This window comes from Mobula hypostoma, chromosome 2 (genome assembly GCF_963921235.1).
Source record: "Mobula hypostoma chromosome 2, sMobHyp1.1, whole genome shotgun sequence".
In the NCBI taxonomy this organism is placed as follows: Eukaryota; Metazoa; Chordata; class Chondrichthyes; order Myliobatiformes; family Myliobatidae; genus Mobula; species Mobula hypostoma.
The window spans coordinates 157456751-157483016 of record NC_086098.1 but is presented as its reverse complement, the minus strand read 5'-3'; the positions used below and the strand labels follow the sequence as shown (position 1 = coordinate 157483016).

General features: G+C 41.7%; 2 protein-coding genes across 3 annotated transcripts in view; one reads left to right on the top strand and one right to left on the bottom strand.

Annotated features, from left to right (window-relative positions):
- The window catches only part of LOC134359841 (phospholipase A2, minor isoenzyme-like), a 101285-nt gene extending 81387 nt beyond the window's left edge, over window positions 1-19898 (bottom strand). Inside the window, exon 1 of the mRNA XM_063073570.1 lies at window positions 19794-19898. The gene's annotated coding sequence lies outside the window, so the exon portion shown is untranslated. The remainder of the gene's footprint in view (window positions 1-19793) is intronic.
- Window positions 19899-19951: 53 nt separating this feature from the next.
- gcn1 (GCN1 activator of EIF2AK4) overlaps window positions 19952-26266 on the top strand; it is a 178227-nt gene continuing 171912 nt past the window's right edge. For both annotated transcript variants that reach the window (XM_063040918.1, XM_063040917.1), the window contains exons 1-2: window positions 19952-19970; window positions 25406-25508. In XM_063040918.1, coding sequence (XP_062896988.1) covers window positions 19953-19970; window positions 25406-25508 — 121 coding nt within the window. In that variant the 5' untranslated portion in view covers window position 19952. The remainder of the gene's footprint in view (window positions 19971-25405; window positions 25509-26266) is intronic.

Here is a 26266-nt window from a genome sequence, read left to right as displayed (position 1 = left end):
GTGATCATAACATGATTTGAGTTCACTGTGAAATTAGAAAAAGAGAAGCTGAAATCTGATGTGTCAGTATTTCAGTGGAGTAAAGGAAATTACAGTGGCATGAGAGAGGAACTGGCCAAAGTTGACTGGAAAGGGACACTGGCGGGAAAGACAGCAGAGCAGCAGTGGCTGGAGTTTATGCGAGAAATGAGGAATGTGCAAGACAGGTATATTCCAAAAAAGAAGAAATTTTCGAGTGGAAAAAGGATGCAACCATGGTTGACAAGAGAAGTCAAAGCCAAAGTTAAAGCAAAGGAGAGGTCATACAAGGAAGCAAAAATTAGTGGGAGGACAGAGGATTGGGAGGTTTTTAAAACCTTACAAAAGGAAACCAAGAACGTCATTAAGGGAGAAAAGATTAACTATGAAAGGAAGCTGGCAAATAATATCAAAGAGGATACTAAAAGCTTTTTCAAGTATATAAAGAGTAAAAGACAGGTGACAGTAGATATAGGACCAATAGAAAATGATGCTGGAGAAATTGTAATGGGAGATAAGGAGATGGCGGAGGAACTGAATGAGTATTTTGCATCAGTCTTCACTGAGGAAGACATCAGCAGTATACCGGACACTCAAGGGTGGCAGGGAAGAGAAGTGTGCGCAGTCACAATTACGACAGTGGAAGTACTCAGAAAGCTGAATAGGCTAAAGGTAGATAAATCTCCTGGACCAGATGGAATGCACCCTCGCGTTCTGAAGGAAGTAGCTGTGGAAATTGCGGAGGCATTAGCGATGATCTTTCAAAAGTCGATAGATTGTGGCATGGTTCCGGAAGACTGGAAGATTGCAAATGTCACTCCGCTATTTAAGAAGGGGGCAGGGAAGCAAAAAGGAAACTATAGACCTGTTAGCTTGACATCGGTGGTTAGGAAGTTGTTAGAGTCGATTGTCAAGGATGAGGTTACAGAGTACATGGCAGCATATGACAAGATAGGCAGAACTCAGCATGGATTCCTTAAACGAAAATCCTGCCTGAGAAGCCTATTACAATTTTTTGAGGAAATTACCAGTAGGCTAGACAAGGGAGATGCAGCGGATGTTGTATATTTGGATTTTCAGAAGGCCTTTGACAAGGTTCCACACATGAGGCTACTTAACAAGATAAGAGCCCATGGAATTACGGGAAAGTTACATACGTGGATAGAGCATTGGCTGATTGGCAGGAAACAGAGAGTGGGAATAAAGGGATCCTATTCTGGTTGTCTGCCGGTTACCAGTGGTGTTCCACAGGGATCAGTGTCAGGGCCACTTCTTTTTACGTTGTACATCAATGATTTGGATTATGGAATAGATGGCTTTGTGGCTAAGTTTGCTGACAATACGAAGATAGGTGGAGGGGCCGGTAGTGCTGAGGAAACGGAGAGTCTGCAGAGAGACTTGGATAGATTGGAAGAATGGGCAGAGAAGTGGCAAATGAAGTAAAATGTTGGAAAGTGTATGGTTATGCACTTTGGCAGAAAAAATAAACCGACAGACTATTATTATATGGGGAAAGAATTCAAAGTTCTGAGATACAACGGGACTTGGGAGTCCTCGTACAGGATACCCTTAAAGTTAACCTCCAGGTTGAGTCAGTAGTGAAGAAGGCGAATGCAATGTTGGCATTCATTTCTAGAGGAATAGAGTATAGGAGCAGGGATGTGATGTTGAGGCTCTATAAGGCGCTGGTGAGACCTCATTTGGAGTACTGTGAGCAGTTTTGGTCTCCTTATTTAAGAAAGGATGTGCTGACGTTGGAGAGGGTACAGAGAAGATTCACTAGAATGATTCCGGGAATGAGAGGGTTAACATATGAGGAACGTTTGTCCGCTCTGGGACTGTATTCCTTGGAGTTTAGAAGAATGAGGGGAGACCTCATAGAAACATTTCGAATGTTAAAAGGCATGGACAGAGTGGATGTGGCAAAGTTGTTTCCCATGATGGGGGAGTCTAGTATGAGAGGGCATTGAAGGGCGCCCTTTCAGAATAGAAATGAAAAGAAATTTTTTTAGTCAGAGGGTGGTGAATCTATGGAATTTGTTGCCATGGGCAGCAGTGGAGGCCAAGTCATTGGGTGTAATTAAGGCAGAGATTGATAGGCATCTGAGTAGCCAGGGCATCAAAGGTTATGGTGAGAAGGCGGGGGAGTGGGGCTAAATAGGAGAATGGATCTGCTCATGATAAAATGGCGGAGCAGACTCGATGGGCCGAATGGCCTACTTCTGCTCCTTTGTCTTATGGTCTTATAGTTATGTGGTTCTGTCAGTGTTAGTCTTTGGTTTGTCCTGTTTTCTGTGATATTACTCTGGAGAAACATTGTATCATTTCTTAATGCATGTATGCATTTCTAAATGACAATAAAAGAGGGCTGAGTGTTCTCATAATCTAATGAGTATGAGTATGAATATCCCATGGTTCAGCGGGATTTCCAATGCCTTTTAGATTCATCAGTACAGTGAGATACCAGTGTCCTCAACAACCTATTTGAGGCCTCTGATCCTAAGTGGTCTCGATCTAATGCTGTTCCATACACCCCTTGGAACACAGTCCATAAACGGGATGTAAATGCAGTGGGATGTTCACCTCTCCTCTGGTAGCATCTAGCTGGTGCGTCCTCTCTGCTAACACCCATAACACTCAATATTGTGTTTTTCAGTTCCCCACTTGTCTCCACCCCTGCCCCCCCAATGTCGTATATCTGGCAAAGCTAAGTGTATATTCGGATGCAAACACTATAATCAATTTCCTTTCCTCTGAGTCATCCAGGCCCTGTATTACGAATTGATGATAGTTGCTTGGAACAGCCCTCGAAGATCGTCTCTGAACGCATATCCTTAGCAATATCTCTAAACTGCTGTACCACAAACGGTGGTATGTTGTATTCTGATTTTGAATTCCTGCCCCGTTTCTCCTCCCTCTGATAGTAAATTAGTGGTGCCAATCATGCTGACCGTAGCACCAGCTCCCGTTGGCAGTGTGTCTGTGGAAGTTCCCCCGGAAATGGTGTTTCATAATTATTCTAACTGTATCCGGTAGCTTCATCTGCTAACCCACTCCATTCAATATCTCCATATTAACCTTCCTCCCCTCTTTCAGATCTAAAAGCACATATTATTCATCGCTGTGCAGCAAGTTGGTCCTGAAGCTTTTAAATCTGCTTTAAACACTTTGTACGATTGCTAGCGTTACTCTTCCTTTCCTGTACTTCTTTCTAAATCACAGTCAAGGCCATCTTTAAATCAAGGCACTGTTTCCTTTATCCTTCTATTTCATCCTTTGCTAGCTCGGCTGCTTCCTCTTTTTTTTTCTTTTTTCTTTAAATAACTTCTCACACTTCAACTGAAACTCAAGTCCATACCTCTCTGACCCTGTTAATCAGTAACCCTTTCTCTGAAGGTTTCTCCCTCCTTTTGGATTCTTTTATGTTCTCCTCACCCATCTCGCTCTGCTTCTGCTTTTTGCCGATATCCTAGGATTTCCTGCTGTAACTTATCTCGCTCAGCCATTGCTTCATGCTGACATTTGTGTAGGGAAATGTAATTGGGAGAAACCACCGACATTGAGTTGGGGTTTTTCTGGGGTTTTGGGGTGTTAGGCATGTGGCCGAGTGGATAAGGCGTTCGTCTAGTTACCTCAAGGTCGCTAGTTCAAGCCTCAGCTGTGGCAGCATGTTTGTACCCTTGAGCAAGACTCTTAATCACACATTGCTCTGGTGTCTGTGCGAGGAGTGGCACCCAACAGACTTCCAATCTACGCCTTGTAAGGCATGAAAATGCCCGACGCAGGCCTCTTATGGTCTGAGTCGATGTTCCCTTCCTTTGCTTTAAGAGGCTGGACTGATGTGATGAAGTGAATGCATTAAAGGTTTTTTAGCGCGCTTCTGTTTTGTAGGTTTTGGAGTTCAATAAAATATGTTACGGGTTTCATTAAACATAAAATGCCTCACTTTGTTTTATTTGTGGAAACCTACATTCACTTTCCATTCCTAATCTGTGCCGTTCTGCCATCCTGTCAAAATTATCAAATCCTCAATTAAACAGCCAGCTGCGACTGTAATCAGTATTACAGTGGAGTAAAGGGAATAACAGAGACATGAGAGAGGAGTTGGCAGAATTGAGTGGAAAAGAACACTGGCAGGGATGATGGCAAAGCAGTAATGGCTGGAATTTCTGGAAGCAATTCGGTAGGCACAGAATTTATATATCCCAAAGAAGTATTCTAAAGGAAAGATGACACAACCATGGCTAGCAAGAGAACTCAAAGCCAACATAAAAGCCAAAGAGAGGGCATATCATAGAGCAAAAATTAGTAGGAAGTTAGAGGAGTGGGAAGCTTTTAAAACCAACAGAATGCAACTAAAAAAGTCATTAAGAAGGTAAAGATGTAATCTGAAAGGAATTTAGCCAATAATATTAAAGAGGATACCAAAAGTTTCTTCAGATACATCAAGTGTAAAAGAGAGGTGAGAGTGGATATTGGATGCTGGAAAACGATGCTAGAGAGGCAGCAATGGGGGACAATGAAATGGTCGATGAACTGAATAAGTACTGCTAGCAGTATGGTGGAAGTTCTATGTGTCAAGGGTCATGAATTGTGCGAAGTTGCCATTACTAGAGAAAAGGTTCTTGGGAAACTGAAAAGTCTGAAGGAAGATAAGTCACCTGGACCAGATGTTGTACACCCCAGGGTTCTGAAAGAGGTGGCTGAAGAGATTGTGGAGGCATTAGTAATGATCTTTCAAGAATCACTAGATTCCGGAATGGCTCTGGAAGACTGGAAGATTGCAAATGTCACGCCACACTTCAAGAAGGGAGAGAGGCAGAAGAAAGGAACCAATAGGCCAGTTAGTCTGACCTCAGTGGTTGGAAAGATGTTGGAGTCGATTATTAAGGCTGAGGTCTCAAAGTTCTTGGAGGCACATGATAAAGTAGTTAAATTGATTTCCCCAAGGGAAAATCTTGCTTGACAAATCTGTTGGAATTCTTTGAAGAAATAACAAGAAGGATAGACAAAGGAGAAATGGTTGATGTTGTGTACTTGGATTTTCAGAAGGTCTTTGATGAGGTGCCACACGTGAGGCTGCTTAACAAGCTACGAGCCCATGGCATTACAGGAAAAATTTTAACATGAATAAAGCAGTGGGTGATTGGCAGGAAGCAAAGAGTGGGAATAAAGGGTACCTTTTCAGGTTGGCTGCCAGTGACTAGTGCTGTTCTGCAGGGATATGTGTTGGGACCGATTCTTTTTGCATTATCTGTCAAAGATTTGGATGATGTAATTGATGGCTTAGTTTCAAAGTTTGCAAATGATATGAAGATAGGAGGGGGGCAGGTAGTTTTGAGGAAGTAGAGAGGCTATAAGGATTTAGATAGATTAAGAGAATGGGCAAAGAAATGGCAGATTGAATGCAGTGTCGGAAATGTATGGTCATGAACTTTAATAAAAAAATGAAAGGGTTAGCTATTTTCTAAATGGAGAGAAAATACAAAAATCTCAGGTGCAGAGAGACTTGGAGGTCCTTGTGCAGGATTCCCTAAAGGTTAATTTGCAGGTTGAGTCTGTGGTGAGGAAGGCAAATGCAAAGTACATTCATTTTCAAGAGAGGTAGAATTTAAAAGCAAGGATATAATCTTGAGATCTTATAAAACACTAGTGAGGCCCCTCTTGGAGTATTGTGAGCCGATTTGGGCCCCTTTTCTTTAAAGAATGTGCTGAAACTGGAGTGGGTTCAAATGAGTTTTACAAAAATGATTCCAGGTTTGAATGGCTTGTCACGTTAAGAGCATTTGATAGCTCTAGGCCTGTACTCACTAGAATTCAGAAGAATGAGTGCTGACATCATTGAAACCGATCGAATGGTGGCAGCCCTTGATAGAGTGGATGTGGAAAGGATGGTGGGAGAGTCTAAGACCAGAGGACACAGCCTCAGAATAGAGGAGCATCCTTTTAGAACGGAGACGAGGAGGAATTTCTTTTGCCAGAGAGTGGTGAATCTGTGGAATTATTTGCCACAGACAGCTGTGGAGGTCAAGTCTTTATGTATTTTTAAGACAGAGATTGATAGATTCTTGATTGGTCAGAGCATGAAGGGATACAGGGAGTAAGCAGGAGACTGGGGCTGAGAGCAAAATAGGATCAGCCATGATAAAATGATGGAGCTGACTTGATGGGCCAAATGGCCTCTATTCCTCTATCATATGGTCTTATCATTCTTTTGTGATTATTTAAACTTCCTGTCCAACAGCTTCCTTCGGGTGATTTTCCAAAGGGTATCCTCAACAGTTTTTCCTTCACAGCCAGGGTGACCGACAAGCACCTCATATTGCAGCCACTTCCCCAACACATATTTTTGGAGGTATCCCCTCCAATCAAAACAATCCAATTCCTTTGAACTTGCAGAATTTCATTCTTCATGCTGGGTTAGTAGTCCAGAGTAGTTTCTAAAAGAATCATCAGTTCATATTGTAATGCTGTCTGTCCTTGGTGATTCACTCTTGCCTTGCTCTTTGTTTTTGAGCCACAAATCCTTAATCATTCATAAGAAATGGAAATTCCAGCAGCCTTTGCTTAGAATTCACCCACTTCTCTCTCATCTCTTTCTCTTAACCTAATTTCTCACCAATTCACTCTTAACTTTACTCTATTAACTTTACCTCGCTTGTTATCTTACTCACCTGTGATCTTACACTCACCTCAACTCGGAACTGACTCCACAACTCATGTTCTCTGTATTATCTATCTATTTATTTATTTATCGATTTATTTACTTATCTGTCTGTTTATTTATGTCTATTTATTTATTATTTGCACGATTTGTCTTCTTTTGCACTACAGTTGTTTGTCAGTCTTTGTTTCATAAATTTTATTGTATTTCTTTATTTTCCTGCAAGAAAGTGAATCTCAAGGTAGCATAAGGTGACATATACGTACTTTGATTATACACTTATTTTGAGCTTTGAACTTTCCCCTTCTTCTTAACTAAAATACGTTCAATATGTAACTCTGAAACAATTCAATAAAAGGCCACTGGATGGTAGTATTGGACCTGCTAGTAATCGTGCAACACTACGTTAGCACTGCTATCTGGTGGTGAATATTAAATATAGTGGGCAGGCATTTATGATAAATACACCCACGTGAAAAGGGATAGACAGAATGGTTTCATATGGAAGATCAGTGGAGGTGAAGCACAAAGAGAAACATCATTACTAGAGACACAGAGAGACTGTGGATTCTAGAATCTGGAGAGAAGAATAATCTGCCAAACTCAGGGACTCAGTGCAACAGAGAGCATCTGTAGAGGAAGAGGAACTGTCAAAGTTTTAGGTCAAGACCATAAGACATAGGAGCAGAATTAAGCCATTTGGCCCTTTAAACCTCTCCACCATTTCATCATGGCTGATCATAGAGACATACTATATAACATGAAGCAGGCCTTTCTGCCCAACTGGTCCATGCTGACCAGATTGACATCTAAGCTGGTCCCATATCTCTTTAAACCTTTTCTATTCTTGCACCTGTGCAAGGGCCTATTAAATGTCTTGCACCTGTGCAAGGGCCTATTAAATGTTTGTACCTGCCCCAGTTGCTTTCTCTGGCAGCTCATTCACTTACAGAACATGCTCTGGGTGAAAAAGTTGCCCCTCAGGTTCCTACTAAATCTCTCTCCTCTCAGCCTAAACCTATATCTTCTAGTTCTTGATTCCCTAATCCTGGGGAAAACTCTGCAGTTACTCTATTCCGCCTCTCATGATTTTGTACATCTCTATCAGGTTATCTCTTCGCCCCCTGTACTCCGAGAAATAAAAGTTCCAACATGCTCAACCTTGTTCCATAACGCAGTCCCTCAAGTCCAGGCAACATTGTTATCTTTTCTGCGCTGCATGTCTTTTTAAAGATTAGCTTCATTTGTCAAATGTACATCAAAACATACAGTGAAATGTGTCACTTTCATCAAGTTAAACCCCTGAGGATTGCACTGGGCAGCCAGTGTTGCCATGCTTCCAGTGCTATTATAGCATGCCCACAACTCACTAACCCTTACTGTACATCTTTTAGAATCTGAGAGGAAACTAGAGCACCCAGAGGAAACCCACAGAGTCATGGAAAGAATGTACAAACCCCTAGAGACAGTAGTGGAGAACAAACTCTGATCTTACAGCTCATGCTGTAAAGCATGCTAACTGTTACAGTAGTGTTAAAAAGTTGGTGAACCCTGTAGAATTTTCTCTATCACTGCATAAATATGACCTAAAATGTGATCAGATCTTCATGTCAGTCCTAAAACTAGATAAAGAGAACCTAATTAGGTAAACAACACATACTTGTTCACTTCTTTATTGAGAAAAATGATCTACATGTATTTGTTGGAAAAAGTATGTGAACCTTTACTTTCAGTAACTGCTGTGACCCCCTCGCACAGCAATAACTTCAAATGTTTCTGGTAACTGTTGATCAGTCCTGCACACTAGCTTGGTGGAATTTTAGGCCATTCCTCCTTACAAAACTGCTTCATCTCTGGGATATTGGTGGGCTTCCTTGCATGATCTGCTTGCTTCAGGTCCTTCCACAACATTTCTATAGGGTTAAGGTTAGGACTTTGACTCGGCCACTCCAAAACATGAATTTTCTTCTTTTTAAACCATTCTGTTTTTGATTTACTTTTGTCTTTCCGATCATTGTCTTGTTGCATTATCCAACTTCTATTAAGCTTCATGGGAAGGGCAGCTGTCCTGAAATTTTCCTGTAAAACATCTTGATGCAACTTTGAATGTTTGCAAGCTGTCCAGGCCCTGAGGCAGCAAACCAGCCCCAAACCATGATGCCCCTTCCACCATGCTTTGCAGTTGGGATAAGGTTTTGGTGCTAGTATGCAGTGCCCTTTTCCCACCAAACATAGCAATGTGCATTTCTGCTAAAAAGTACAACTTTAGTCTCATTTGTCCACAGAACATCAACCCAGAAGTATTATAGAACAACCAGGAGGTCTTTTACAAACTTGAAATGTGCAGCAATGTTTTTTTTTTGGAGAGCAGTGGTTTCCTCTGTGGTGTATTTCCATGAACACCAATCTTGTTCAGTGTTTTTCTTATAGTGGACACATGAACAGAGACTTTATCTAGAGATTTCTGCAGGTATTTTGCTGTTACCCTTTGGTTCTTTTTCACCTCCTTCGCGTTGCACGTTGTGCTCTTGTTGTGATCTTTGCAGGAATGCCCACTCCTAGGATAATGTAGCAACAGTACTGAATTTCCTACATTTGTAGACACTTTCTCTTACTGAGGACTGATGAACACTCAGGTCTTTAGAAATGTTTTTGTAGTGTTTTCCAGCTTCATGCATCTCTACAATTCTTCTTCTAAGGTCCCCTGAAAGTTGTTTTGATGGAGACATGGTGCACATAAACAGATCTTTCTTGAGAAGAGCAGGCTCCATCAGTAACCTGACTTTGTGTGTCTTTTTTAGAGGGCAGGGCACCTCTACAACCCACACCTCCAATCTCATCTCATTGATTGGAACACCTGACTACAAATAGCTTTTGTAGAAGGCATTATCCCAGAGGTTCACATACTTTTTCCAACAAATACATGTAATATTGGTTCACTTTTCTCAATAAATATACAAATATAATATTTGGTTCACTTTTCTCAATAAATATGAACAAATATAATATTTTTGTGCTACTTATTTAATTGGGTTCTGTTTATCTAGTTTTAGAACTTGCGTGAACAGCTGATCACACATTTTAGGACATATTTATGCAGAAATGGAGAAAATTTTACAGAGTTCACAAACTTCCTAGCACCACTGAATGCTACCTTGCCACCCCTGGAAAAACCATTGTAAATTAGAAATGAAAAGAAGAAATGTTGGAATCCAGAGAAGCAAATTCTGATCTCTGGGAACAGGAGTCCACCTCAACTCCACTAGAGCCCAGTTAAGTTCACATCAAAAGCAACAACCTGCTTCTTTGACCTGCCCACAGTAGACCCCAAAAACATTAAGGTATACTCCACATCAGCCTAGATTCTTCTGTAAATGGAAAGGAATTCTGTAATATTTTAAGTTTCTCAAATTATTTCTCAAAACTGCCAAGGTGAAAGATGAGATGTGGCTCCTAATTCTGCAGATGCTGGAAATCCAAAGCAACACACACAAATATGCTAGAAGATCCAAGCAGATCAGGCGGCATCTATGGAAATGAATAATCAGTTGACGCTTTGGACCAAGACCCTTCTTCAGGACTGCACCCAATCCTTATGTTGAGCGTTATCAGAGTTGCATAGGTCAAAAGGAGTTTGGTCTCGAAAAGGAGGTAAGAAAAGTGATAGATGTCACATGAAGAAGTGAAGACTTCGCAATAATGCAATTATATACAGCCCTCCCAACAGTAGCTGGGATGTGGACCACAGATTACAACAGAAAATAGAAAAGGCATGTCAGGAGGGCAATGCTATGATAGTCATGGGAGATTTTAACATGCGGGTCGATTGGGAAAATCAGGGTGGTAATGGATTTCAAGAGAGTGAGTTTGTTGAATAACTATGCAGAGGCTTTCTAAAGCAGTTTGCTGTTGAACCTATGAGGGGACAGCTGTACTAGATTGTGTGTTACATAATGAGCCAGAAGCAATTAGGGAGCTTAAGATTAAAAAAAACCCTTTAGGAGGCAGTGATCACAATATGATTGAGTTCAACTTGAAATTTGATAGGGAGAAAGTAAAATCTGATGCAGCAGTATCTCAGTGGAGTAAGGTGTATTACAGTGGTATGAGAGAGGTGTCAGCCAAAGTAAATTATAAGGAGATTCTATGATAGATGTATTCCAATAATGAAGAAATACTCAAATGACAAAATAGTACAACTGTGGCTGATAAGGGAAGTCAAAGCTAATGTAAAAGCAAAAGAGAGGGCATACAACAAAGCAAAAATTAGCAAAAAGTTAGAGAATTGGTAAGATTTCAAAAACCTACAGAGAGCAACTAAAAGAACCATTAGGAGGAAAACGATGAAATATGAAAGCAAGCTAGCAAACAATATCAGAGAGGATAGAAAAAGCTTTTTCAAGTATGTAAAAAATAAAAGAGATGTGAGTAGATATAGGACCACTAGAAAATGAGGCCAGAGAAATAATAACAGGGGAAAAGGAGATAGCAGACGAACATGTATTTTGCATTAGTCTTCACAGTGGAAGACACTAGCAGTGTTCCAGATGTTGAAGGGTGTGAGGGAGGAGAAATGAATGCAGTTACTATTACAACGGAGAAGGTACTCAAAAAGCTAAAAGACCTAGGGTACATAAGTCACCCAGACCAAGTGAACTGCACCCTAGGGATCAGAAAGAAGTAGCAGCAGAGATTGTGGAGGCATTAGTAATGATCTTTCAAAAATCATTGGGCCCTGGCATGGTTCTGGAGGACTGGAAAATTGCAAAAGTCACTCCACCCTTTAAGAAAAGAAGATGGCAGCAGAAAGGAAATTATAGACCAGTTAGCCTGACCTCAGTGGTTGGGAAGATGTTGGAGTTAATTGTGAAGGATGAGGTTTTGGAGTACTTGGTGACACATGACAAGATAGGGCAGAGTCAGCATGGTTTCCTTAAGGGAAAATCTTGCCTGATTAACCCGTTGGAATTCTTTGAGAAGATTACAAGTAGGATAGATAAAGGGGATGCAGTGGATGTTGTATATTTGGACTTTCAGAAGGCCTTTGACTTTCATAAAGTGCCACACGTGAGGCTGCTTACTAAGTTTAGAGCCCATGGTATTACAGGAAAGTTACTGGCATGGTTACAGCACTGGCTGATCGGTAGGAGACTGAAAATGGGAATAAAAGGATCCTTTTTTGGTTGGCTGCCAGTGATTAGTGGTGTTCCACAGGGGTCAGTTTTGGGACCACTTCTTTTTATGCTGTATATCAATGATTTAGATGATGGAATAAATGGTTTTGTTGCCAAGTTTGCAATGATATAAAGATTGGTGTAGGGGCAGGTAGTGTTGAGGAAACAGGTAGGCTGCAGAAGGATTTATACAGATTAGGAGAATGGGCAAGAAAGTGGCAAATGAAATACAATGTTGGAAAACACATAGTCATGTACTTTGATGGTAGAAATAAATGCGCACACTATTTTCTAAATGGGGAAAATCCAAAAATCTGAGATGCAAAGGGACTTGGGTCCTAGTGGAGAATACCCTAAAGATTCTTACAAGCTGAGTAGGTGGTAAGGAAGGCAAATGCAATTTAATCATTCATTTCAAGAGGTCTATATTATAAGAGCAAGAATGTGATGCTGAGGCTTTATAAGTCACTGGTGAGGCCTCATCTTAAGTACTGTGAACAGTTTTGGACTCCTCATCTAAGAAAAGATGTGCTGACATTGGGGAGAGTTCAGATGAGGTTCACAAGGATGATTCCAGGAATTAAAGGGTTATCATATGAGGAATGTTTAATGGCTCTGGGTCTGCACTCGCTGGAATTTAGGATGAGGGGGAAATCTCAACGAAACCTTTCAAATGTTGAAAGGCCTAGACAGAGTAAATATGGAAAGGATGTTTCCATGGTGGTGATGTCTAGGACAAGAGGGCACAGCCTCAGGATAGAGGGGCGTCCATTTAAAACAGATGGCGGAGACATTTATTTAGCCAGAGTCTGATGAATTTGCAGAATTTGTTGCCACAGTTAGCTGTGGAAGCCAGATTGTTGGGTGTATTTAAGGCAGAGATTGATATGTTCTTGATTAGCCATGGCATCAAAGATTCCGGGGAGAAGTATGGGGAGTGGGGCTGAGGAGGGGAAAAAAGGATCACATATGATTGAATGACGGAACAGACTCCATGGGCAAAATGGCCTAATTCTGCTCCTATGTCTTATGGTCTTATGTAAACACATCACCTGTATTTGATCTACCCAGGAAACTGCACTGTGAGTACTGAACACAAAAGATAAGTCTTGCATTTGCAAACCACCTCAGGATATCCTAGTGCACTTTAATAGATAAATCGTGCTGACTTCTAGCTGGCAGTTTCAAGGGGAAGTGTTCTCCCATCAGGAAACCTTGGAGATCTGCAAATGTACAATCACAGAGGTCAGGTCTGTATTGTAAGATTTGATAACTCATTTTTAAATTTAATCCACCTCAAAACATTTGTTCGTGACTATATCAAACCACTATAGGTGAGGTAAATTTGTTAACTGTGCTGCATCCATCCAAAAAAACAACACTTACACCACACAATCAGAATCAGGTTTAATATCACTGGCATATGTCATGAAATTTGTTGTTTTGCAGCAGCAGTACATTGCAATACATGCAATAAGACTATAAATTACAGTAGGAATTATATACTAAAAAATAAATTAAATAGATAGTGCAAAAAGAGAGGGAAAAATACTGAGGAAGTGTTCATTGGTTCATTGCCCATTCAGAAATCTGATCGCGGAGGGGAAGAAGCTGTTCCTGAAACAGTGAGTGTGTGTCTTCAGGCTCCTGTACCTCCCCCTTGATGGTAGCAATGAGAGCAAGCCCTGAGTCATGGTGGCTCTTAATAATGGATACAGTATTTTAAAGGCATTACCTTTTGAAGGTGTCTTGGATGCTTGGGAGGCAAGTGCCCATGATAGAGCTGGCTGAGTTGGCAACTTTTTGCAGCTTTTTCCAATCCTGTGCGGTGTCTCTTCTGTACCAGATGGTGGTGCAGCCAGTTAGACTGCTCTCCATGATACATTGTCTCTTCTGCACCAGATGGTGGTGCAGCCAGTTAGACTGCTCTCCATGATACATTGTCTCTTCTGCACCAGATGGTGGTGCAGCCAGTTAGACTGCTCTCCATGATACATTGTCTCTTCTGCACCAGATGGTGGTGCAGCCAGTTAGACTGCTCTCCATGATACATTGTCTCTTCTGCACCAGATGGTGGTGCAGCCAGTTAGACTGCTCTCCATGATACATTGTCTCTTCTGCACCAGATGGTGGTGCAGCCAGTTAGACTGCTCTCCATGATACATTGTCTCTTCTGCACCAGATGGTGGTGCAGCCAGTTAGACTGCTCTCCACGATACAGTGTCTCTTCTGCACCAGATGGTGGTGCAGCCAGTTAGACTGCTCTCCACGATACAGTGTCTCTTCTGCACCAGATGGTGGTGCAGCCAGTTAGACTGCTCTCCACGATACAGTGTCTCTTCTGCACCAGATGGTGGTGCAGCCAGTTAGACTGCTCTCCATGATACATCTGTAGAAATGTTGACACCCAGGAACTGATGTTGGCATCAGGTTCAACAACAGCTACTTCCCTCCAACCATTCATTTCTTAAACCAAACAGCACAATCTGAGTCACTACCTAGGAATAGCAACACTAAGACTGCCTTGATCACTTTGTACTAAAATGGACTTGGTTTATTTTGTTCTAACTGTGTTCTTTCTTGTAAAAATTTTTAACAATTTATGCACTTGTGAATACTGCTTATCTGATGCTCGGTCCCTGTAATGCTGCTACAAATAAGTTTTCCTTGCACTTATGCATATGACAATAAACTCGATTTTGACATTTTAACTTTAACAGAGATGATACACACAGTCTGGTCCTCTAAACCTTAGAGGAACACCCTCCTATTCAGGTCTTCTCTCTTACTGTGTCCTATCTGCTGCAGGTTCTCTTTTAGTCATTTACTTTTCCATTATCTCTAGCATACTTGATGCGCTTTTACTCTTTGATCTTGTCTGCTGATTACCTATTTCAAGAGCTATCTTATCCCTGGTCTTTAATTTTAATTTGATTATTTGCCCAAATGGTTTCCTGGATAATGATGTAATCCGTTATCTGTTAATGAAGTACTTTGAACTTTGAACTTTTGAATCCAGAGTTCAAGACCTAGTGTTCAGTGATCAGTGAGTCCTGGGGTTGATATTGAAGATTGAAGCCTGAAGATCAATTGGAAGTCTGGAAGTCAAGGCTTGATGGTTGGAGCCCTGAGTCTCTGGATCCCTGCAAGTCCAAGACTGCTGGAGGCTGAAAGTCTGTCCTGAGTTTGAAGGACCTTGAATGCGGGTGGGTAGGTATGAGGGAGGAACAGGGATTGTTTTGCTGTTATTGTTTTCTTGCTTGTTGTGTTCTGTGTTGCTCTGCTAAGCATTCTGGGGAAGCAATGCTAGCACTGGAATGTGAGCGACGCTTGCGGGCTGCCCCCACCACATCCTGACAAAGGGTCTTGGCCCGAAACGTCGACTGTACCTCTTCCTATAGATGCTGCCTGGCCTGCTGCGTTCACCAGCAATTTATATGTGTGTTGCCAGTGTAAAAAGATGGAGAGAAAGGCTGGAGTAAAGATAGGAGCATATAGGTGAGTAGGGGTAGGGCGGGAGGAGAAGGAGGACGTGTTGGTAAGCAAATAGGGAAGGGGAGAGTGTGGAAATGACACCAGAAATTGCGAGGAGATAGATGGAAGTGACAAAGGCCTGGGGTAGGTGGAAGTGACACAAGGCAATGAAAGTAATTTAGCACTTTGTCACTTCACCTATCTCAGGCTAGGTGGAAAGTCAGGTCCCTCCAGATGAGACAACAGCACTAATTACTCCACCACGGCCATCCATTGCTACCATTTAAGTAAAAATGATGGCATTCAAAGGCAATGCACAGGAGCACCATCAAACTATATTTGACAGCTCAGGGTAAATAAAGTTCTGCGCTCCACCAAAGGTCATCTGAAATATGGAGGCACAGAGAGATGGAAGAGTTTCCAGAATTTACACAACAGCCAATGACAGTTAGAAACAGAAGGAATTGGAATCATTCTACAGATGGGAAGAGAACCAGAACCCATGTTATTGTTCAAATTCTCTTTTTCAGGACTCATTCATTTTGGATTAAAGATGGGGATGTGAAGCAACTGCATTTTCTCTGTACCTGCAAATCCATATTCTGACGAAGGATCTTGGCCTGAAATGTTGACTGTTTATTTATTTCCATGCTGCTTAACCTGCTGAGTCCTCTAGCATTTTATGTGTGTTGCTTTGGATTTCCAGCTTTTGCAGAATCTCTCCTATTTACCATATTCTGCATTCTGTTTTTCTTATCACCTTGACGCCATGATCTATCTGGAATGCACATGAAATAAAAGCTTTCTCCTGTATCTCAGTCCATAAGACCATAAGATATAGAAGCAGAAATAAGCCATTTGGCCCATCGAGTCTGTTCCAATCATGGCTGTTCCTTTTTTCCCTCCTCAGCACCACTCTCCAGCCTTCATCCTGTAACCTTAGATGCCGTGTCCAATCAAGAACCTCCCAATCTCTGCCTTAACTACACCCAACAACCTAGCCTCCACAGCTGCCTGTGGTTATAAATTCCACAAATTCACCACAGTCTGGCTAAAGAAATTTCTCCGCATCTGTGTTTAATGGACACCCCTCTATCCTGAGGCTGTGTCCTCTTGTCCTAGACTCCCCATCATGGGAAAAATCCTTTCCACATCTACCATATGTAGGCCTTTCAACATTTGAAAGGTTTCAATGAGAATCCCCCCTCATCCTTCTAAATTCCAGCGAGTACAGACCCAGAGCCATCAAACATTCCTCATATGATAATCCTTTCATTCCCAGAATTATCCTTGTGAATCTCATCTGAACCTTCTCCAATGACAGCATATCTTTTCTTAGATGAGGAGCCCAAAACTGTTCACAATATTCAAGGTGAAGTCTCACCAGTGCCTTATAAAGTCTCAGCATTATATCCCGGCTCTTGTATTCTAGACCTCTTAAATGAATGCTAACATGGCATTTGCCTTCCTCACCACTGACTCAACCTACAAGTTAAACTTTAGGGTGTTGTGCACAAGGACTCCCAAGTCCCTTTGCATTTCAGATTTTTGGATTTTCTTTCAGTTTAGAAAAAAGTGGTCATATTTATTTCTATGACCAAAGTACATGACCATGGATTATCCAACATTGTATTTCATTTGCCACTTTCTAGCCCATTCTCCTAATCTGTCTAAGTCCTTCTGCATCCTACCTGTTTCCTCAACATTACCTGCCCCTCCACCAATCTTTGTATCATCTGCAACACTTGGCAACAAAGCCTTCTAGACTATCATCTAAAACATTGATATACAGCATAAAAAGCAGTCCCAACACCAAACCCTGCAGAACACCACTAGTCACTGGCAGCCCACCAGATCCTTTTATTTCCACTCACAATCTCCTACCAATCAGCCAGTGCTCTGACCATGCTAGTAACTTTCCTGTAATACCATGGGCTCTAAACTTGGTAAGCAATGTGTGGCACCTTATGAAAGTCAAAGGCCCTCTGAAAGTCCAAATATACAACATCTACTGCATCCCCTTTCTCTATCCTACTTGTAATCTCCTCAAAGAATTCCAACAGGTTCACCAGCCAACATTTTCCTTAAGGAAACAATCCTGACATTGTCCTATCTTGTCCTGTGTCACCAAGTACTCCAAAATCTCATCCTTAACAATTGACTCCAACATCTTTCCAACCACTGAGATCAGGCTAACTGGTTTATAATTTCCTTTCTGCTGCCTTCCTCATTTTTAAAAGAGTGGAGTGACATTTGCAATTTTCCAGTTCTCTGGCACCATGCCAGAGTCTAATGACTTTTAAAAGATCATTACTAAAGCCTCCACAATCTCTGCTGCTCTCTCTTTCAGAACCCTAGGTGCAGTTCATCGGGTCTGGGTGACTTAAGTACCCTTATGTCTTTTAGCTTTTTGAGCACCTTCTCCATTTTAATAGTAACTGCATTAATGTCTCCTCCCTCACACCCTTCAACATCTGGCACACTGCTAGTGTCTTCCACAGTGAAGACTGATGCAAAATACTTATTTCTCTTTGTCTCCTGTTATTATTTCTCCAGCCTCATTTTCGAGCAGTCCTATGTCCACTCTCATTTCTCTATTTTTTTTAGATACTTGAAAAAGCTTTAACTATCCACCTCGATATCGTTTGTTAGCTTGCTTTCATATTTCATCTTTTCCCTCCTAATGATTCTTTCAGTTGCTCTCTGTAGGTTTTTAAAAGCTTCCCAATCCTTTAACTTCCCGCTATTTTTTTGCTTTGTTGAGTGCCCTCTCTTTTGCTTTTACATTAGCTTTGACTTCCCTTGTCAACCACAGTTGTACTATTTTACCATTTTAGTATTTCTTCATTTTTGGAATACATCTTTCCTGCACCTTCATCATTTTTCCCAGAATCTCATTCCATTGCTGCTTGCTGTCATCCCTGCCACCATCTCCTTCCAATTTAGTTTGACCAACTCCTCTCTCATACCACTGTAACCTCCTTCACTCCACTGAAATATTGCTACATCAGACTTTACTTTTTCCCTATCAAATTTCAAGTTGAACTCAGTCATAATGTGAGCACTGCCTCCAAGGGTTCTTTTATCTTAAGCTCACTAATCGTCTCTGGTTCATTACATAACCCCCAATCCAGTATAGCTGATCCCCTAGTAGCCTCAATGACAAACTGCTCTAAAAAGCCATCTCTTAGGCATTCAACAAAACCACTCTCTTAAGATCCATTACCAACCTGATTTTCCCATGAATATCATAACATTGCCCTTGTGACATGCCTTTTCTATTTCCCATTGTAATCTGTGGTCCACATCCCAGCTACTGTTGGGTGGCCTGGATAGAACTGCCATCAGGGTCATTTTTCCCTTGCAGTTTCTTACATCAACCCACTTGGTTTTTGCACCGCAGACCAGTTTAATATTGACAATTATTAAATGGCCGACCGGGGGGGGGGGGGAGCGGGGAGGTGGTGTTCATCTAGGGTTAAGCTCACCTCAACATGTCTTTTACAGTTAGGATTGCCAACTTTCTCACTCCCAAATAAAGGACAAAAGTAGCAGTCAAATATGGGTCACTTGATTTTACCCTGAGAAAGACTACCATGACCATGAAGCCTTGCGCGGGCACCTGTGTACGTATGCGTGACGCGCGCATGCGCGTACGTGCCAATTTTTTTTCCACAAATCGGTTTTGGCTTAATCTTCCCGACTATACTGTACATACATTATTTCTACTTTATATAGGCTGTGTATTTATCCTGCTTTTCTGCTTTTACTATATGTTAGTGTTATTTTAGGTTTTATGTGTTATTTGGTATGATTTGGTAGGTTGCTTTTTGGGTCTGGGCACGTTCAAAATTTTTTCCCATATAAATTAATGGTAATTGCTGCTTCGCTTTACGCCATTTCGGCACGAAAAGTTTCATAGGAAGGCTCTACCTTAGCGGGGGAAATACGGGACAAGGGCGGTCCCGTATGGGACAAACCAATTTAACCTAATATACGGGATGTCCCAGCAAATATGGGACAGTTAGCAATCCTATGTTCAAGTTCAACAGTGCGTGACAGGGAATGAGGAAAGGTGCAGCTAACTCATATCGTTTCCTCGTGGCCCGGTAGCACATGCTTTCTGGCCCGGTGGTTGGGGACCGCTGTATAGGGGACCTGAGGAGGAAGCATTTTCTCAGAGAGGATGATGGTTAAGTGATACGACCCGTCAGAAAAAATGGTAGAGGCAGATATAATTACTGTTAAAAGACAGGTAGGACAGGTTTATGGATAGGAAAGGTTCAGAGGAATATGGGCCAAATGCAGGTAAATGGAACTGGCTCAGTAAGTTAAGGACATGAGGCTGAAGGGCCTGGTTTCCTGCTGTGTGACTCTATGAGATAAGAATTAATGAACCTTTGAGCCAAGAATAAAAATATTTTAAACTGTCAGTTGGATTTGTCCTTAACTGACAAACTTACGTTTTTGTAGTTTGCACCCGCAGCCCGATGCTGATGGAGAAGACCTGGGCCGTTGCCGGGCAACCACTGGTCCCAGCAACTGTCCCTCCTCCTGCTCCCGGGCCGACTCATACGCAACCCGGAAGTTATTGCTCTTTCTCTTCCGGCGTGTAGTGGGAAATGGCGACGGACACGCAGGTCTGTGCTGGCAGTTTTAAAGTTTAAGTGATTCTCCTCGGAGCTGTGGCCTGTCTGGTGCACGATGAAAGACTGAGTTAGTAAAGTGATCGAGAGACGGATAGACACAGTCCCAGAATATACGGCCCGGGCGGGAGAGAGGGCCAGACTTATCCACGTCTGGGGAATGGGTGTGAGAGGGAGGTGGAGTTGGAGGAACGAGCAGAACTCAAGGGATGAACAGCGGAAGAAAACTCGACGCGAGTCCTCTAGAGTGGGGGACACTTTGAAGAGAAAGACTGACAAGCGATCGGAGTCTCATAACTTTGTAGAGAGGCAGGGAGCAGGATGGAGTTGACGGGTGATGGAAAGGAAATCTATGACAGTTACTTTGGAGATTGACGTTCTCAAACACAGTATTGATGCAGTGGAGGGAAATTATAACGGAAAAACAATATGAAGGCAGGTTATGGATGAGAGATGAGCATCCCTGAATGAAATGGCGAGAAGCTTAGCACTGAGTTGAAGTTAGAGATGAGAAGCAGTGGTCTCCTTTTTGTATATTTGGTAAATCCATGTTCATCTTTAGACTTCAGTCGATATACCCTGTATGTTGACTGTGTGAACCTTGTGAGGCTGGTACAACAGAGGAATATATTGATTTATCTGCTTGCTTGTTTCTTATCGCACTGAAGGACATTTTGACTCCCCTTTCAACTTCTCTTGGAAATAGGATCTGAGCCACCAATTTCCTCATATCCAAAACATTATTCATTGTGGGTTAGTTAAAATTGCATGTCAGCAAGCTACTCAATCCTGTGGAGAGTTGATCATGGCTTACTTGACATGTGCATATCTGTTTTCAGCAATACATGAGGAATTAATCGTGAATTTTTCCTCTTTTCCTCCTCCCCCCGCACATTTTTTGGCCAAACCCCAGCACTTAGTGTGGTCCTTCTGTCTTTGATCTGACAAAGCCACCTGTTGCTGGACAGCAGTCCGTATTTGTTGCCTCAACGAAGTCTTAGTTGGCTGGGTTTTAAGAGTTATTTTCAATTGAAATCTGTATAATTCATTTTCAAATATGTATAAATTACTGCTTTTTTGATGGTAATTTTGTTTGTTCTTGTGACTTAGCATACTTCCAGTTATGATGTGGTAGTAACTTTACTTCCTTATCTTTCACTGGGTTATTTTGAGAGAACAATTTCTGTAGAGGGAGGAGGAAGAAATACAATTTATTGGGAGTTTCCAAGATTCCTGATGGTTGCCACTGGTGCAGGTTTATGGTTGTTTAATTTAAGTTAAACCTTGGACAGTTTTGGCAGTGTTGGTTTATTTAGTTTATGTTGCAATAACATTTTTCCAGATGACATTGAAACAGGAGCAGGTTATTTAGACCTTTCACACCGTTTTGCTCTTCAGAAAGATCATGAGGCATTTGTGACCTAGCAGTATCTTAATTTTTTTCATATTCTTTTAATAGAATTTTGTTAACTATATTAACTTTAAAAATGTCACAATTGGATTAGCATCAATTGCTGTTGGTTGAAAAAAATAATTACAAATTTGGCAAGCTCTGCATGTAGCAGTGTGTTCTAACTTTGTCCTTGAGAGCCCTGGCTTTAATTTTTTAGGCAACCACCTGATGTCGATTCTATAAGCAGGGAGTCCTATTTATACTATCTGTAAGATTACAGTCAAATCACTTCTTGACCTTACCGGGGAGTAAAACCGTAGCCACGTTCATTAACTCTAAATTCTTGCAGTCCAGGTATTTCTGGCAAATGCACAGTGCATTCTCTTGAAGGCTAATGTTACCTCTCCCAAGGTAAGATGCCCAGAACTGCTGGTACGAGTCCAACTGTACTTTTTTCAGTAAATGTTTGGCAACTTTGTTCATTCACAGACAAATGAAAGAAAGGTTGAGTATCTGTGTTGAAGCACTTATTTGTACCACCTTTTGCTTTTCTATTGCTCTTACTCTCAAGTGGATTATGTGTATGCAGTAAGTCTTTTCCAACGAAAAACCAAGTCAGTATTACTCATTGTGACCGTCAAACCTTGTGTAGGGTGGAACATTGAGAGGAAAAATAAACTTGAAAAAAGCAAAGAACGGAGGCAATAGACCATTGAAGAGGTTTAAAATGAATGTGTTTAATATGTACAAATATCTTTCTAATGTGTCTTTCCTAAGTTACAGAGTAGAGTACAAGTTGCAACTGTGTGCCTTGGTGTTACGAGATTGCCTTTTTTAATGGAGATTGAATTGATCGTTTTCCATTTCTTCATTCTTTCCATAAATGCACGACCAGAAATTGAGTGAATCTGCCCCAGAGATTGTCCAACCAGATCAATGTGCCGTTATTTTAGTTTATTGTTTCTAACTAATCATTGTGAAGGATTAACTGTATCCATTAACATGAGAAACACTTTTATTTATTATAGGACCAGGAGTCTACAGGACGTAATTTCAAGAACTACATTTAATGTGCTAAAGTACAGTTAAAGTATTAAGAACATAGAGAATAAAAGTAGTCTTTTAGAGGGCAGCTTACTGAGATGGGAAACGGAGGCAGATGAAATTCAGCATAATGTATGTGAAGTAATGAATTCTGGGAAAATATAGCTGGAATATAATAACCCTAATGATGTTGTTTTAAAGGTGATGCAGGAAAGGGGAGTTCAGGTTTGCATATAGAAGCTGTTGGCAAAATGTGGCAATACTTGAGATCTTTACTTTTAAGAAAAATAAAACTAGCTAGTTAGACTAAATCTTTATACCTCACTGTTGGGTCCCAGCTAGAATATTTTGTGCGCCACAATTTTGAAAGATTGGGGGTGTTGTCAATCTTTATTTCCTTACAGGCAAAGGTTAAGATGTTAATAGTGAATGAGGAGAAAATGGCAGATAGTTCATCAGCAAATGGAGTACAGATCTGACAAATGTTTATTTTTTTAACACAATTTTCATCATGGGTTGTCCTAAATGTTGTCTTTTTCAATACAAATCTCCCTGCTAATATATTCAACATACGGCAGAGTAGGTGCAATCTTAAACTAAATGTGCCATTAATAATGGGAACATTATTGGGAACTTGATGATGGTGAGGACAATATGAGTGAGAGTGATGTTCTGGAGCATGTTGATATTAAGGGAGAGGAGGTGTTGGAGTTGTTAAAATACATTAGGACAGATAAGTCCCCGGGGCCTGACGGAATATTCCCCAGGCTGCTCCACGAGGCAAGAGAAGAGATTGCTGAGCCTCTGGCTAGGATCTTTATGTCCTCGTTGTCCACGGGAATGGTACTGGAGGATTGGAGGGAAGTGAATGTTGTCCCCTTGTTCAAAAAAGATAGTAGGGATAGTCCTGGTAATTATAGACCAGTCAGCCTTACATCTGTGGTGGGAAAGCTGATGGAAAAGGTTCTTAGAGATAGGATCTCTGGGCATTTAGAGAATCATGGTCTGATCAGGGACAGTCAGCATGGCTTTGTGAAGGGTAGATCGTGTCTAACAAGCCTGATAGAGTTCTTTGAGGAGGTGACCAGGCATATAGATGAGGGTAGTGCAGTGAATGTGATCTATATGGATTTTAGTAAGGCATTTGACAAGGTTCCACACGGTAGGCTTATTCAGAAAGTTAGAAGGTAAGTGGATTCAGAATTGGCTTGCCTGCAGAAGGCAGAGGGTGGTGGTGGAGGGAGTACATTCAGATTGGAGGATTGTGACGTGGTGTACCACAAGCATCTGTTCTGGCCTCTACTTTTCATGATTTTTATTAACAACCTGGATGTAGAGGTAGAAGGGTGGGTTGGCAAGTTTGCAGACGACACAAAGGTTGGTGGTGTTGTAGATAGTGTAGAGGATTGTCAAAGATTGCAGAGAGACATTGATAGGATGCAGAAGTGGGCTGAGAAGTGGCAGATGGAGTTCAACCTGGAGAAGTGTGAGCTGGTACACTTTGGAAGGACAAACTCCAAGGCAGAGTACAAAGTAAATGGCAGGATACTTGGTAGTGTGGAGGAGCAGAGGGATCTCGGGTTACATGTCCACAGATCCCCGAAAGTCGCCTCACAGGTGGATAGGGTAGTTAAGAAAGCTTATGGGGTGTTAGCTTTCATAAGTCGAGGGATAGAGTTTAAGAGTTGCGATGTAATGATGTAGCTCTATAAAACTCTGGTTAGGCCACAATTGGAGTACTGTGTCCAGTTCTGGTCACCTCAGTATAGGAAGGATGTGGAAGCATTGGAAAGGGTACAGAGGAGATTTACCAGGATGCTGCCTGGTTTAGAAAGTATGCATTATGATCAGAGATTAAGAGAGTTAGGGCTTTACTCTTTGGAGAGAAGGAGGATGAGAGGAGACATGATAGAGGTGTACAAGATAATAAAAGGAATAGATAGAGTGGATAGCCAGCGCCTCTTCCCCAGGGCACCACTGCTCAATACAAGAGGACGTGGCTTTAAGGTAAGGGGTGGGAAGTTCAAGGGGGATATTAGAGGAAGGTTTTTTAGTCAGAGAGTGGTTGGTGCGTGGAATGCACTGCCTGAGTCAGTGGTGGAGGCAGATACACTAGTGAAGTTTAAGAGACTACTAGACAGGTATATGGAGGAATCTAAGGTGGGGGCTTATATGGGAGGCAGGGTTTGAGGGTCGGCACAACATTGTGGGCCGAAGGGCCTGTACTGTGCTGTACTATTCTATGTTCTATCATAACCAGGACAACACAAACAGTCTGCTCTAAAGTAGCTGTCAATGAATGGATGCTGTAATGATAGTTGGGCATGGGAGGGGGGGGGCATAGGTAGAAGAGTGCTCCCATTAGGAAATGTGAGGCACCTTAGTCTGTTGAATAGTGCCAACTGGAGGCACGTTCATTGTGCATGGGAGCCAAAGAGGCACACCAGTGCAATAATGAAGCAGGAGGTTATCAGGGTGCTTTCGGTCAGGATTTGCATTCCTGATCTGCTATTTGAGTTACCTTTCACTGCTGCAGTAAGCTGCAGAGTATTTTCACAATAAAACTGCTAGAATTGCAGCTTCAAATTTATACATTGGCACAAGCGGTAAGAATCTCCATTCGAGAAAGCTATTCAAATTGTAACAGTTGTTGACCTATCAGATATGAAGGTTGGCACAATGACGGTCTGTGCATATTTGGCATTTTTAATATCTTGGTTAGGTCAGTATTGTCTTCTACCCTATGCTAGGGTCAGTTAGTTTATTTCACATGTTGAATGATCCTTCCTGTGCCACAGACTGATGTACAAGTCACATTTTGCTACTTCAATGCCTTGAGTTCACTTCTTTTGTGCAGATAGATTTGGTTCTGTTCATTATTTCATAATATCCATTATGAACCAATGACTGTGGCCCAGCCAGTGGTTTTTTGTCATTAGCCGTGGGATAAATTAGGGAAATTCAAAATGAAAATAATGTGATTAATTTTCAGGTTTCAGACACTCTCAGGAGGTTTGCTGCTAGAGTGACTACAGCCAGTGTTAAAGAGAGACAGCAGATACTTTCTGATCTTGGGAGCTGTGTTAACGACAAAGGTAGGTAAATGCTGAACTATGTCTTCTCTAGGAGTAAGCAACCATGTTTTGTTGGAGAGACCTTGTAGATCCTGAAGTAGAATTGTAGTTATGAAAATGTTGAAAGGGACGGTAACTTTAGGCACTTGGGGTAGGTGTTTCAGTTCCCAGTAATGTCCTATATCTACTGTGCTGGCCCTTAGCCCCCGCTTCTCAGTGCTGAGTGGCTGCAGCCCTCGCAGGCAGCCGAGGCTGATGGAATCATGGGGGGCACATGGCTGGATTCAAGCTAGGCTGAGCACCAGCAGCACTGTCAGTGATGCTTTTTTCCTTGTCATGCGATGATGATACGTTCTAGTATGGATGCGGTTTGGTGCACTCATTCCTGTGTACTGAGTTAGGTACCAGTGTAAACAGTACCGGTGGAGTTGGTCAGAGTAACAGTTTAGAGTGCATTGGAGAGGAGTGTAAAGGGGGATGTTAAAGGTAAGTTCTTTACAAAGAGAGTGATGGGTGTATGGATCACCCTGCCGGTGGTGGTGGTGGAGGCAGATTTAAATAACACTTAGATTGGCATACAGATAATTGAAAAATGGAGGGCTGTATAGGAGGGAAGGGTTAGATTGATCTCAGAGTAGGTTAAAATGTCTGCACAACATTGTGGGCTGAAGGCCCTGTACTGTGCTGTAAAAATGCTGTTATAATGTGGCAGGTATGATGCTTCCCAGTAGTCCATATGATGTCAGGGCTTTTCGGTTCATGAATACAGATGAAGAGAT